At 56.3% G+C, this 14,151-nt stretch overlaps 1 protein-coding gene across 8 annotated transcripts in view; it reads left to right on the forward strand.

The window, feature by feature from the left end:
* Positions 1–14,151, forward strand: part of MYH14 (myosin heavy chain 14) — a 39,053-nt gene that overhangs the window by 8,038 nt on the left and 16,864 nt on the right. For 6 of the 8 annotated variants that reach the window (XM_072615895.1, XM_072615892.1, XM_072615894.1 and 3 more), the window contains exons 5-23: positions 77–179; positions 1,205–1,228; positions 1,345–1,437; positions 1,726–1,789; positions 2,026–2,124; positions 2,387–2,527; positions 4,807–4,902; positions 7,216–7,334; positions 7,844–7,996; positions 8,572–8,745; positions 8,832–9,005; positions 9,277–9,391; positions 10,059–10,249; positions 10,572–10,693; positions 11,293–11,362; positions 11,488–11,648; positions 12,062–12,170; positions 12,743–12,874; positions 13,534–13,740. In XM_072615895.1, coding sequence (XP_072471996.1) covers positions 77–179; positions 1,205–1,228; positions 1,345–1,437; positions 1,726–1,789; positions 2,026–2,124; positions 2,387–2,527; positions 4,807–4,902; positions 7,216–7,334; positions 7,844–7,996; positions 8,572–8,745; positions 8,832–9,005; positions 9,277–9,391; positions 10,059–10,249; positions 10,572–10,693; positions 11,293–11,362; positions 11,488–11,648; positions 12,062–12,170; positions 12,743–12,874; positions 13,534–13,740 — 2,347 coding nt within the window. The remainder of the gene's footprint in view (positions 1–76; positions 180–1,204; positions 1,229–1,344; positions 1,438–1,725; positions 1,790–2,025; positions 2,125–2,386; positions 2,528–4,806; positions 4,903–7,215; positions 7,335–7,843; positions 7,997–8,571; positions 8,746–8,831; positions 9,006–9,276; positions 9,392–10,058; positions 10,250–10,571; positions 10,694–11,292; positions 11,363–11,487; positions 11,649–12,061; positions 12,171–12,742; positions 12,875–13,533; positions 13,741–14,151) is intronic. The other 2 variants (XM_072615897.1, XM_072615891.1) reach the window with 1 other exon arrangement.

Genomic DNA, 14,151 nt, shown 5'->3' on the forward strand with positions numbered 1-14,151 from the left:
TGGACTCTAAGGGAGGCAGGATGGCTTGGGAAGGGGGCATGGGGCCAGCTGACCTTCTTTGCTGCCTCTCCCCAAGGGGCGAGTCTGGAGCTGGCAAGACAGAAAACACGAAGAAAGTCATTCAGTACCTGGCCCACGTGGCCTCATCCCCAAAGGGCCGGCGGGAGCAGGGCGCCCCGGTAAGTCTCTCTGGGCTCACCCTCCTGGCCCAGGCTACTTCTTCTCCAGCCCCACCCCCTCCCCACGGCCTGTGCATTCAGGCCCAGGGTCCTTAGCCTTTCCTCTCCTCCGGCTGGCTCCGCCCCACCTCAAGGTCCTGCTTGGGCCTTCCCTGGGGCCTGTTCCTGCACTGCCCTCTGCCTGCCATCCCCTGAGGTTCACATGGGGTAAGTGAGGGCCTCCACAGGGAGCCCTGGGCTTGGCCTTAAAGCCACTTGTTAGTGCCCCCCTGGGTTTTCCCCTTGGAGAGGCCCCCAAAACAGTGAGAACCGAAGGGGTGTCTGAGGCCCAGAGCTGCTGGGATCTGCCTCCTCAGCTAGGGACTCTTCCTCTTCACTTGCTCAGTCTGTCATTCCCGGGCCCCTGGGAAGGGAGCTGTGGGGCCCCTAAAAAGTTCTGGACCTCCCTGGATTTCCTCATTTGTTTAAATGGGCGGGGGAGAGGGAGCTTTTCAGCACACAGAGAGCTGTAAGAATAGGCCTGTGGTCCCCAAGAGTAGGAAGTGAGAGTCTGGGACCCTGGGTGCCCTAAAGGCAGCACCTCTGGGAGATGACTGAGGGCTGGGACCCTAGGGAGGCCATGAAGGCAGCACCTCTGGGGGTTGAGTGAGAGCTGGGACTCAGGGGGCCCCGGAAGGCAACATCTCTGCCCCCTGCCCTGAAGCTGAGTGGGTCTGGAACTGGGGGAGAGGAAGAGCCCCAGGCAGCGGGAGCCTGGGGGCTTCTGGGAAGAGGCACAGTGAGTGGGGCTAACAAAGATGCCTGTGGACAGGCCAGTGGCCTGAGTGAGGGAACATGAACCAAAGGCACCCCCACAGCCAGTGGAGGCCTTGAATGCCAGGATGAGGAGGGGGATCTGCTCCTGAGACCTAAGGCACCAGTGACTAACTCTGGGGGCCCTCCATGTGTCTGTCCCGTGTTCCATGTGCCGTGTCCTGTGTTCCTGTGTGCTGGGTCTGTGTCCTGCCTTCCTGTGAATTCCCCAGATCCCTACCAGCATGGTGGCCTATGTGAGTAGTGGCCTCCCTCTGCCCATGCCCCTTCCCACAGTGCACTGGGCCCTGGCCCAGCAGCCTCCCCCCTCCCAGCTCATGCTGCCAGCTGAGCCCTGTCCCTGGCTCTTCAGGGGGAGCTGGAACGGCAGCTGCTTCAGGCCAACCCCATCTTGGAGGCCTTTGGGAATGCCAAGACAGTCAAGAATGACAACTCATCTCGCTTCGTAAGCCTGGGGACCTGGGGGATGGGAGGCTCCGAGACCCCTGGGGATCCAGGGCCAGGAAGGCCAGAGGCTACTGTCCCTGGGGTCCTGGGGGGTGGGAGGCTCCAGATTTCTGGGCCCCTGGGGATGCAAGACCAGGCAAATTGGGAGCTGATGTCCCTGGGAGTCATGGGGGGGTCCCTGGGAAAGGAGGCAGCAGGCCCTAGGGGCTCACTAAGAGTCTCCTGAAGCCAGAGAAGGGAGGCAGTCAGAGAAGCCTGGATGGTCTCCTCTTCTCTCCTGCCCTAGGGCAAATTCATCAGGATCAACTTTGATGTGGCCGGTTACATTGTGGGGGCCAACATTGAGACCTGTATCCTTGGGGCTGGGGACTGTGGGAGAGAACAGGGAAGGAGCAGCAGAGAGTGGGGCTGGGGGAAATGGTGGGGGGGCATTTGGAAGGGACTGGGGGGCAGTAGGGGTTGGCTGGGGAGGCAGCGGTAGAGGCAATGGTGGGAGGGCATCTGGAGGGGACTGGAGAAGGGCTGCTCCAGGGCATTGCTTGGGCAAGGGCATTGTGGCCTGGCTCCTTGACTGCCCTCACCACAGATTTGCTGGAGAAATCCCGGGCCATTCGGCAGGCCAAGGATGAGTGTAGCTTTCACATCTTCTACCAGCTCCTTGGGGGAGCTGGAGAGCAGCTGAAAGGTCTGTGGGCTCCCCCTCCCCACCACTCTGGAGGCATCAGGTGGCCCCCATAAAATCAAAGGGCTAGTGGCCATAGGATCATTCTCCACCCTAAGGCCCCTCCCTCCCTCCCTCCATGCCTCCCACCTTCTCTGTCCTCTGATCCCATGATTCTCTTTCTTCCCCCTCTCCAGTCTTCCAGGACCCCAGAGCGGGTGGGATGGGAGAGGCCAAAAGCTCTTTCCTGGGGCCCCCTCCCAAGTTCCTCTCCCTTCTACCATAGAGGACCTCCTCCTCCAGCCATGCTCCGAGTACCGCTTCCTCACCAATGGCCCAGCATCGTCCCCAGGCCAGGAGCGTGAACTCTTCCATGAGACCCTGGAATCCCTGCGTGTCCTGGGTTTCACCCATGATGAGATTGTCTGTGAGTAGGCCTGGGGCCTGAGCTGGGTGCTGGCTTCCAGACCATCTCCCGGGCATGTCCCCAGGTGGGGCGACTGGAAGCAGGAAGGGAGTGAGGTCTGACCCAGGGTTTCCCACCTGTCTGGTAGCTTCAAATTAGTCACATTTCCCACAGTGCCCTGACCTGCCCTTGGAAAGAAGGGTGAAACACGCAGGGAGAGGACCCCAGCCAGGGACCCAGTTCAAGGCCCACACTGGCCAGTGACCTGCAGGGCTCCCCTGAACCAAGCTGGGCTTGGAGCCATTAGTTAATCAACAAACACAAATTCAGTCGACTCCATGGCAGATCTTGGGGGGTGTAGAGCAGCTGTTAGAACTGGAAAGGCCAGCTCTTAGAGGAACTTGTCTGGGCCCTCATCTTACCAATGGGTAAACTGAGGCAAAGAGAGACTCCATCACAGCAGCTCAGGCTTCTTTGGCTCTCCCAGGCCTGAGCTCTTCCATCCATTTCTAAAATTGACTTTCTTGGTCTTTCTGTGAGGCCGATAGGGCTGTTTTCGTAAGTGAGCAGAGGCCCAGATGTTACTGGCTCATTTCTGGTCACAGTGTCGCTAGCTGGGCCCTGCCCTAGGACCTTGATGAGGACGTCTTCCTCTGTCACCTCCCAGATGCAGCACTCTTTCCTTGGGAGTCCAGAGCGGGCCCTTGGCCCATGCCTCTAGCTCTTCCTCTGGCTTTAGAAGCTGGCCCAGGTCTCCTGCCCTTCAGCCTCATGGGCCTCCAAAGTCTCAGAAGTCCACCTACAGACAGACTGGTTTCCACATGCAGAGCCTGGGGTGATGTTCCTATAAAAACAATTATGACTATTAACCAAGCAAGCTGACAGATGGGATCAAAAGTGGCTTTTACAAAAAGGCTGCTAAGGAGCCTGGAAATGGAGGAGGCTCAGCTAGACTGCTAGTCATGTGGAGAACTCTGGAGGTCTTAGTGGACCATAAACTCAATTATGTGTCAGTGGCTCCAAAATAGCCACCCTGATTGTAAAGCTGCCTTAATGGAGGAGGGTCAGACAGAAACTGGAGGGTGAGCTCCCTGTGCCAGGGCTGGACCACATCTGCAGCCCCAGGGTGGCTCAGTCCTTAGCACTACAACTTCAGGGGGACTCAGGGGAGCAGGGCCATTTCATTTGAATGGCTCAGGGCAGGGAGAGGGGATGATCTGGACTGTGTGGGAGAAGTAGGCTTCTTTTGTTAGACTAGGGGTAGGGGGGGCAGCACCAGCAGCAGCCAAGGAACATTTAGTAAGTCCCTACTGCATGCCAGGCAGAGGGGACACATCTAAAAGTGAGGCAGCCTTGCCCTCCAGGAGCCCACATCCCACATAGATGTGCCCAAGACCCAGACGGCAGGGGGCTGGGGGACACACTAACTCCTGGGGGAATCAGCAAAGAGGAGGCTGCCACAGGGTGAGGAGGGCAAGGGGTGGGTCCTAATGTCTGGGGGTGAGGAGGCTGCACAGGCTGAAGCTTGGCTAACTGGATGTTAGCTAGGTGAAACGATACCCCCCTGCAGAGGCTCAGAATAAACCTAGATGGCTGCTGAGCCCAAGTACTTGGGCTGCCTTGGGAGGCAGGCTTCAGGCAGAACCCGGAGGATGGTGGTGGGGGCTGAATGCTGGTGGCGACAGGCCAATGGGGCTGGTGCCTGCCTGTCCCCCACCCCAGGAGGTCAGGGTGTGGCCAGCCAAAGAACAAGGCTTTGGAATGCTCCCCCCCCCTCCGGTCCAGAGGGCTCTTCACTACCTGAGGAAAGACACTTGGCATTCCAGTCTGAGCTCCTCAAGACCTGACTCAGCCTATGGGGAGCGGGGGAGGATGGGGACCAACAGCTTGGGCCAGGGCTTGGGCCACCCTGTGGTAGTCAGAAGGAATGAGGGGGCCTGGGGTCAGACCTGGGAGGCAGTGGTGCCTAAGGGCTGCTGGGCCTGGCATGAAGCTAGAGAGAGAGGCAGAGGCCAGTGACAGCCCACAGGACTCCAGAGCCTGATTTATCCTCATACATTTGATGTGCACAAGGAAGAGTTAGCCCCTGCTCACCAAAGGCAAGGACTCAGGACAGGGTCTAGGAGGGCACCTGCACTTGGGGTAAGGGGATGGTGAGGAGTCCCCACCAAAGACTCCTTCAGGAAGGTGTGAGGAGTCAACTTACTGGGCAGAGAGATGTCCTTTCAGGCAGGGCAGAACTGGAGAGGACCTGACCAGGAGACACGCTGCTCAGCTCCTCTCTCTCCCAACTCCCACAGCCATGTTACGAGTGGTGTCTGCTGTTCTCCAGTTTGGAAACATCTCCCTGAAGAAAGAGCGACATTCAGACCAGGCCACAATGCCGGACAACACAGGTAGCCCCAGAGCAAGAGTTTCCAGGCCTCCCTCTGCTGTGCCTAACCCAGGAAGCTGCCAGGGAACAGTGACTGGGATGAGGGTCTAGGGGCTGGTTTATGAGATCACTTGGACTCTGACGTCCCAAAGTAGATGCCTTTGGGGGTGGTGAGCATCCTGTCACTTGAAATTTTTAAGAGATAATCTCTAATTTGGTACATTTAGCTATACCTAGGTAGCCCCTGGGCCACCTCCCAGCTGCCAGTTCGAATGCTTGCACAGGTGTGTTTGTGCGTGTGTGTGTGTGTGTGTGTGTGTGTGTGAGAGAGAGATCCACACATCTGGCAATCTGGCCAACTACAACTTTATCCAAGTCCTTGATAAAAATGTGGGATAATAAGAGTAGCGAGCAGCATGACAGCTTCCCTCGTCTCAGCGTTTACAAAATGCCCAAAAGGCTTTCCCCATGACAACCCTATGCATTTCAAAAAACCAAGATGCTCAGTCCCTTTGGACAGGTTTTTCAGTCCTTTGACTCACACAGTGCATCAGTGTTTGAACAGACCCCTCCCACTTCCTTTGAACCCCAAAAATGGTTGGGGCAAAGCCAAGAGATGCCTTGACCCCAGAGATGGGCACAACATCCGCTGGCCCCACTTCTCCAGTGGAAGAGGGAGCTGCATTTCCTGAATTTGCTCAGCTCCTCGGGGCAAAGCTTGGGTGCTGGCGTTTGGTGTGCTTTCTGTTTTCTTTGCACTACTTTCCTCATCTAGAGTGTTTATCTAGTCCTGCATACTTGTACAGACTATATCAGCTCCTAAGCATTTTCCCATGTTTCCCTGAATTCCTCATGTTTGTCATCCTTTGGGTACAACTAGGTAACACTCAATCATGTGCCCTTTTGTTTAGCCTTTCCCCATTAGGGTCAGAGTCAGAATTAGACTTCTCTTTGATTCCTTGGCTACTACCAGAAGTGCTGCTGGGAATCTTTTGGTATTTATGGCACTTTTCATTTTGTCGTTGGCTGCCTTGAGAGTTTGAGTGTCAAAGAGTAGAGATGCTTTAGCCAACCAACAAGTGCCCCGTCTCTGTGCCCAGTTTTGGGAAGCTTTCCTTTTATCAAGAGAGACAAAAATTATAATATAGAGTAGGTGGAAGGTTGCATAAAGGAGACATCACAAGCAATTTCAAAGACCATGAAAGCCTTCTAGACTTGAGGGAAGCCAGGGATACTCAAAGTTGGAGGCTGGGAGGTGAGAGCTCCAGGCCAGAGGAAAAGCTAGTGCAGAGGCCTCCAGCTGGGGACAGAGTGCCAGTCATGTTCACGGAGCCTCAGTATGGCTGACCTGGGGAGTACCCAGGGAAGAGCAGAAGGTAGGGCGCTTTGGGCAGAATGATTGGACCAATCTACAGGTCCACCAACTATGTACTTGCATCCCTGTCTTTCTTCAACCCTTCCAACTTTGCCTATTTCCCATCTTTTGTCCCCTTTGCCAGTTCGCTGAGTGTGAAATGAAACCTCACAATTATTTTGAGATGGACTTCTGTCATTACCAGTGATTTGGGGGCAATCTCTTTCCTGTGGTTGATAATAGCAATTCTTCTTTTGAGAAACTGTTCATATTCTTGGACCTGTTGGGGAATGACTCTTGGTCTTCTATGGTTTATAAATTCTCTGTCTGAGGCCTTTATCAGAGAGATTTTATGCAATTTTTTTCCACACTAGAGTGGCCCGTATCCTGGTTGCATTGATTTTGTTTGTCCAAAAGCTTTTTTAATTTCCTGTGATTGAGATGATCCCTCATCCCTTGCAATCTCCTCTGTCCTTTGGTTAATGATTCTTCCCCTAAACTGGCTAACCTCATTGGGGCACATGAGTGTGGTTCAATAATAATAGCACCACAAGAAATTACAGGTAGGAGAAAATTGGAAAAGCATAGGAAGGCATCTGAGAACCAGTGAAGAGGGAAGTGTGAGAAACTAGAAAGTGATGGCGGTGATAGTGTCAGTGGAAAGAACGTATTTGCTGAAATGCTGCATGATGAGCACAGAGAAGGTCGTAGTAAAGGAGATAACGTCCCCGTCCTTTGGTGTGGTAGCTGCTTGCTTGGCTGAACGGCTCACTCTCTCTTTTCAAAATCCTTGTGGCGGTGGGGGAGGTTACGGATAAACCAAGGGGCTCTATTTTTTAAAAAGATACATTAAAAAAAATTCTAGGCAAAAAAAAAAGAGGAAATTCTACTCTTAGGCATAGTCATGAAAGGTTTCTCTCCATCCATTTTCTTCCAAGAAGCATCAAGACCTTAACCCACTCCTTTCTTCCTCCCTAATAGCGGCCCAGAAACTCTGCCGTCTGCTGGGTTTGGGGGTGACCGATTTTTCCCGAGCTCTGCTCTCCCCCCGCATCAAGGTTGGTCGTGACTATGTGCAGAAGGCTCAGACCAAGGAGCAGGTACTGACCTGGGTGTGCAGAGGGGGAAGGCTGGAGAAGGGCTGTCTGGGGGAACTGGAGGGAGGCAGTGTGTAGGGGACAAGAGCTGATTTCTGTTCAGGGTGAGGAAGAATTTCCTCCCTAGTAAGAGCCGTCCCATCATGGAATGGGCTGCCCAGAGACTGAGCCCTTGTGAGGGGTGTTGTGGGAGGAGATTCCTGTTCAGCTAGGGGTCTAACAAATGCCCTCTGAGAATGTCTTTCTTCTCTCTAACCCCTCATTGTCCTCCACTCGGTCTCTGTCCCATCTCTCCCCCTCTCTGTCCCTCTCTCAGCAATCTGTCTTGGTCCCCCTCACTGCCTGTGACTGAGGGGTCCTCTCCAGGTTGGGGTTGGGGGTGGCCCAAAAGGTCTCTCAGGACCCGTGTGGCTCAGGGTCCCTCTGATAGCTCCTTGCCTGTGGTCACAGCCCGGTTATGGCCCCTGATTCCATCCTGCCTCCAACCCTTCTGGGCCCTCTGTTGCACACAGGCTGACTTTGCCTTGGAAGCCCTGGCCAAAGCCACCTACGAGCGCCTGTTTCGCTGGCTTGTGCTCCGACTCAACCGTGCTCTGGACCGAAGTCCTCGCCAGGGGGCCTCTTTCCTGGGCATCTTGGACATCGCTGGCTTCGAGATCTTCCAAGTGAGACTTTGACCTTCCATTGCCCCTCATCCTACCCCTCTCACCTCTCCTCTTAAAAGGAAGGCTGCTAGATGGTGCGGTAGGTTAGGGCACCAAGTGTGGAATCAGGGTGGCCTAAATTCCAGTCTTGCCACTTACCAGCTGTGTGGTCCTGGGCAAAGGACTTGGCTTCTCTGAAAGCCTCAGTTTCCTCATCTATGAAACGGGCATGACAGTAGCCCTTACCTCCCAGAGTTACCGCATCGAATGAGACAATATTTGCAACATGTTTTGCAAAGCTGAAAGTGCCATGAAGCTGGTTCTCCTCATTATCATCACCATCCTCTCCACCCGGGTCTCTTTCCCCACTCACTGGCTTCCCCAGCAGCCCCACGGGACACCCGCTGGGCCAGGTGGCCGGCCTGGCTTCGGCTCCTCCCTCTGGCACTCCTGTAACGTTTAACCTGTAGCAGTCCTGGGGCTGGGAAACTGAAGGGAGGCGGGGCCTGGCCTGACCTGCTATGTAGCCCCGCCCACCAGGCCAGCCACACCCACTCTGTAGCCCCGCCCACTCACCTGGCCGCTTCTCTGTGCAGCTGAACTCGTTCGAGCAGCTGTGTATCAACTACACCAACGAGAAGCTGCAGCAGCTCTTCAACCACACCATGTTCGTGCTGGAGCAGGAGGAGTACCAGCGGGAGGGCATCCCTTGGACCTTCCTGGACTTCGGCCTCGACCTGCAGCCCTGCATCGACCTCATCGAGAGGCCGGTGAGCGCCGCACCGCTGCTGGGGGGGCGGGCGGAGCGTAAGGGAGCGCTCCCCACTCGCTGACCCCCGCGCCGGGCTCCCCGCAGGCCAACCCCCCGGGGCTCCTGGCGCTGCTGGACGAGGAGTGCTGGTTCCCCAAGGCCACCGACAAGTCCTTTGTGGAGAAGGTGGCCCAGGAGCAGGGCAGCCACCCTAAGTTCCAGCGTCCGCGGCAGCTGCGAGACCAGGCGGACTTCAGCGTGCTGCACTATGCCGGGAAGGTGCGTGCGTGTGTGTGTGCGTGTGTGTATGGGCAATGGGGAGCCAGGCCGAGGCCCAGCAAGTTGGAAGGGGCGTATGTGTGTGGGGGAGCATTTGCAAAGGAAGGAGAGAGCAGTGATGGTGGATGAAAGCGAGACCTTATACTGCCTGGCTATTGGGGAGAGGGGTTCCATCCCAAGCAGACTGGGCCTGAGAGGCAGGAGCCTGCTGGCTTCTTGGAGAGAGGGAGGGCGATCCCTGCCCCTTCTCCTACCTGCCCCCTCCGCACAGGTGGACTACAAAGCCAACGAGTGGCTGATGAAAAACATGGACCCGCTGAATGACAGCGTGGCCGCCCTCCTGCACCAGAGCACTGACAAGCTCACAGCGGAGATCTGGAAGGATGGTGGGTGGGGGTGGGGGGGAAGGGTGCCCCATACCAACCTGTAGATCCTGAACACACTGACCTGCTGGCCTCAAGAGAGGCTGAGCCTCTAGTAAGAACCCTCTGAAGCAGGCTCCAGCCATCTGCAGCCCTGTGTGTGACAGTCTGCCCTCTGCTACTGGGGGCCGACTGACTATCTCTGCCCCCAATATTCCTGTTCTCTCCCCAACTTTCTGTCTGTCTGTCTCTGTCTCTCTCCTTCTTTGTCTGTCTCCCTCCCTATCTGTCTCTTTCTGTCTTTCTCTCCCTGTCTCTTTGGTGTATCTCTGTCTCTCTGAGTCTGTCTATTTTACCTGTCTCTCCCTCCCTGCCCTTCTCTGTCTCTCTTTGTGTCTCCCTGTCTCTGTTTTTCTGCCTGTCCATTTCTCCCTCCCTCCTTCCTCCATCTCTGGGACTGACCCCCCCCCCAACACCACTCCTCTTGACAGCTACCTCCCCCTCCCCTCCCCCTTGACAGCTACCTCCCTCTTACTCCCCCATCTCCAGTAGCCTGCCTCAGGGTTATCCTGTGACTGAAGTCATTTTCCCCTGGGTGCCTCCCTGGCCCCTGCCCTGCCCTGCCCTCGGGGGTGACCCCTGTGCCCCCGGGCCTCCCTGAGCCTCATCTCTCTCTGGCCCAACCTTGCAGTGGAGGGCATTGTGGGCCTGGAGCAGGTGAGCAGCCTTGGGGATGGGGGCACACCCGGAGGACGCCCACGCCGAGGCATGTTCCGGACAGTGGGTCAGCTGTACAAAGAGTCCCTGAGCCGACTCATGGCCACGCTGAGCAACACCAACCCCAGCTTCGTGCGCTGCATCATCCCTAATCATGAGAAGAGGGTGAGCACCTGAGCCCTCCCACCCAGACGTGGGCTTTTTGTTCCTGGCTGCAACCTATGAGCCACAAATACATTGTGGACTAGACCATCTGTATGAGGAGGGACTGAGGATCCTGACCACCACGGGAGGAAAGGGTGACCAAGGCATTGGGGCCAGGAGGAGGAAGACAGGGAGGGAAGGAGGAAGAGGGAAAGGACGAGGGAGAAAGAGGAGGGAGCTGTCCAAGGTTGCACCTGGCCAGGCTGACCCCCAAAAAGCAGAGTTTTGCCAGGGGCTGTCTGCCCCTCCCTCCTCTCCAGCCTGACTTGTTCTCCTCTCCCAGGCTGGGAAGCTGGAGCCCCGGCTGGTGTTGGACCAGCTGCGCTGTAATGGGGTCCTGGAGGGAATCCGCATCTGTCGCCAGGGTTTCCCCAACCGCATCCTGTTTCAGGAATTTCGGCAGAGGTGAGCAGAGGGAAGGGGGGCTGGTGGGAGGCTGACTAGAGTCTGGATGGGAGGATCAGCAAGCTACTTGTGGCTCTCCCGAGGATGGCTAGGGAGAGAGGGGGAGCTGATCTAGCCAGCTTGGGGTGCCAGCATGGGGGGTTAATGGGCAGATCCAGGTCTGCCCCTCCCCACCCCCCAAGCTTGTTGTAATGCCCTTGGCCCTTGACAGCCAGCCTTCCTCAAGCAGCCTTGTGGCTGTTTGTCATCCTTGGGAGACATAAGCAGGTGGGGAAAAAGGACTCTCCCCCTAGCCTCAAAAGACAGAGTTGGTCCAGAGAGGAAACTGCCAGCTGGGCTGGGCTGGCTGCCCATCTTCCTCCCTATTCCCCTCTGCCTGAGACCCCAAGTCCTTACTCTAGATTCAAAGCTTTCTAAATATGGCTCCACAGGGCAGAACGGACTGTCCTTGAGGGAAGGCCCATGCAGGGTGGGTGTATTAGATGGGGCTGAAGACCAGGGGAGCCATGGGGGAGGGGAGGGGACACAGGTGCCCCATCCTCCCTCCTCCACACCATCTTACTGTCTGTCCTTCCCACACTCTCTCACTCACCGGGCAGATATGAGATCCTGACTCCCAATGCCATCCCCAAAGGCTTCATGGATGGGAAACAAGCCTGTGAGAAAATGGTAAGGGGCTGGGGTGGGGCCTGAGCATGGGGGGGCGGGGCTGGAGTGGGGCCTGCAGAGCAGTACTGGGGTCTCCCTACCTCCCCTGCTTTCCCCACTGACTCTCCCTATGCTCCCCACCCCAGATCCAGGCCCTGGAGCTCGATCCCAACCTGTACCGCGTTGGCCAAAGCAAGATCTTTTTCCGGGCTGGTGTCCTGGCCCAGTTGGAAGAAGAGAGGGATCTCAAGATCACAGACATCATCGTGTCCTTCCAGGCTGCTGCCCGAGGATACTTGGCCCGAAGGTGGGCAAGGAAGGCCAGCTTTGTTGGGGATGCCCTGACCTGGGCCCTTTTCTGACCATGAAGGGCTCCTCCAAGGCAGCTGACCCCCCCAGGGGCCTCCCAAGTTCTAAGCCAGGGTCCCAGGGGGGAGGGGAAGGAGGGAGGCCAGCGCTGTATGATGAGGAGCCTAGGACACTTGAGCTGGGGTCTCCAAATGACCACAGGTAATGAACCAGCAGCTCACCACCTCCTCTGGCCTTGAACAACCTTCATCTGTTTTCAAAGTTGTGCATTAGATGAGATGGCCTTCTATGCCACTAGTTGCCCTTAGCACCAGGTGCACTTCTGTGTCACCAGGTACCCTCCCCTGCCACTGGTGCCCTTCCAGGGCCTCTGTGGGCAGCTGGGCTGAGCCAACTCTCCTGGGCCCACAGGGCTTTCCACAGGCGGCAGCAGCAGCAGAGTGCCCTACGCGTGATGCAGCGGAACTGTGCGGCCTACCTCAAGCTGCGTCATTGGCAGTGGTGGCGCCTTTTTACCAAGGTGAGGGGCCACTCTATCCTACCACCCTATGGGGAAGTGGGGGCCTAGGGATCACCCTCATTGCACAGAGGAAGAAGCTGAGAATTTGTGTGTGTCCACTGCCCCCCGCCTTTGCATTTCTGTTCTTAGCTAGGAGAGGGTGCTCACCACTGTCCCTCCTGCCCTCTGCCCCCTGACTCCTCCTGAGGTGGCCTGGCATCTCCCCTGTATGTATCTTGCATGTACCCAGTTCTACCCATGTGTAGTATAACCCCTGCAGGGCCAGACTAGGTTAGCCCAGCACCTAGTGCTTCATTAATGAGTGTTGGTTCGCTGATGAGAGTTTGGGGGCCCTTAGAATCCCTTCCCTTCTCACCATCATTTTACAGATGAGAAAGTTTAGGCCCAGAGACAGGAAGGCTCTCAGAGCCTTTAGCCTCCCTAGTACTTGTTTTTTCCTTTTCCAAAGTATCGCTCCATGGGGAGTGTGGGCTCTCACACCCTATCCTGCCTGGTCTTTCTCCCACACCAGGGTCCCTCCTCTCTGCTATCCCACCTGGCTCCTCTGACCTTCCTCTCTCTTTTCTCCCCAGGTGAAGCCTCTCCTTCAGGTGACCCGCCAAGACGAGGTACTCCAGGCACGGGCCCAGGAGCTCCAGAAGGTGCAAGAGCTGCAGCAGCAGAGTGCCCGTGAGCTGGACCAACTCCAAGGCCGACTGGTCCAGGTGAGCTACAGGTGTCAGCCTGGGCCCTCTCCCTCTTATCATCAGAGTGACCAAGAGAGGTAGTGACCTCCTTGTCTATGGAGGGATGAGCCTGGGCCCCTCATCTTGGTCTAGAATAGAAGGACCACAGCAGGCAAAGAAGGCAGGGGAAGGGTGGGGCTTGCAGCCCCATCTAACAGATGGAGAGAGAATAGCAGAGAGGTTATTGGGTGGGAATCGCTGGACAGAGACAGAGGAAGGCTGGGGAAGGCTGGAGACCTTGCAGGCCATAGGGAGCCATGGGAGGCTCTTGAATAGGAAGGAGATATTGTTGTACCCTGAGTTTGTCAGGGTGTGACCATGCACATGTGGTGGCATGTCCATGGGTGGGTGTGACCCTGCATGTACATAGGCATGGGGAGGATTCAGCAATGAAGGGGGAGATTGAAGGGGTGGGAAGGAAGGGTCTCCAGGGAAGGCTTCAGAGGGTTTCCAAAGCCAGACTAAAGGCCAGGGGAGAGGCTGGACTCAGTGCATGTATAGAAAAGGATGGTCAATGAGACCAGAGAAGCTGGGACTCCCTTGTTGAGAGCCTCAAATGCCAGGATCAGAGGGTTGTGCCTCCAGGGCTAGTGGCCTCACCAGTTCCTTGATCTTTGCTTCCCTGCCCCCTCTTTCAGCTGGAGGAAGAGAGAGCCCGGCTCTCGGAGCAGCTGCGGGCAGAGGCTGAGCTGTGTGCTGAGGCTGAGGAGACCCGGGGCCGCCTGGCAGCCCGGAAACAGGAGTTGGAGACTGTGGTGGGCATGCTAGAGGCCCGTGTGGGTGAGGAAGAAGAGCGTAGTGTACAGCTGGAGACAGAAAAGAAGCGACTGCAGCAGCATGTGCAGGTGACCAGCTCAACGTGCTGTGTAATCCTTGCTTGGTCACTTGGCCACTCACTGCTTTGGAAGAAGGTCTCTACCTGCATTGGTGAAGGGAGTTTCCTCACCTGGGAGCTCCCTTCAGTCCCTCTCCTTGTCTTCCCTGTTGTTTGATGGGCATGATTGGTACAACCCACATTTGATGGGTATGGTCCATATGGGAGGGGTATGGCCAATACAACCTGTACATGATGTATATGGCTTGTGTGTGATTGGGCTAACCTTAGCCCAGGAGAATTGAGAGTGTAATTCCATTTAGAAAGCCTACATTAGGCCCCTGTTGTGTATGGAGATCCGCAGTCACAGTCAATCCATGCATAAAGTGGGGGGCATTGGAGAGGCAGGTGGCAGGCAGCCCGTGTACCTGAGGTGACTCCT

Source organism: Notamacropus eugenii, chromosome 5, assembly GCF_028372415.1.
Source record: "Notamacropus eugenii isolate mMacEug1 chromosome 5, mMacEug1.pri_v2, whole genome shotgun sequence".
NCBI lineage: Eukaryota > Metazoa > Chordata > Mammalia > Diprotodontia > Macropodidae > Notamacropus > Notamacropus eugenii.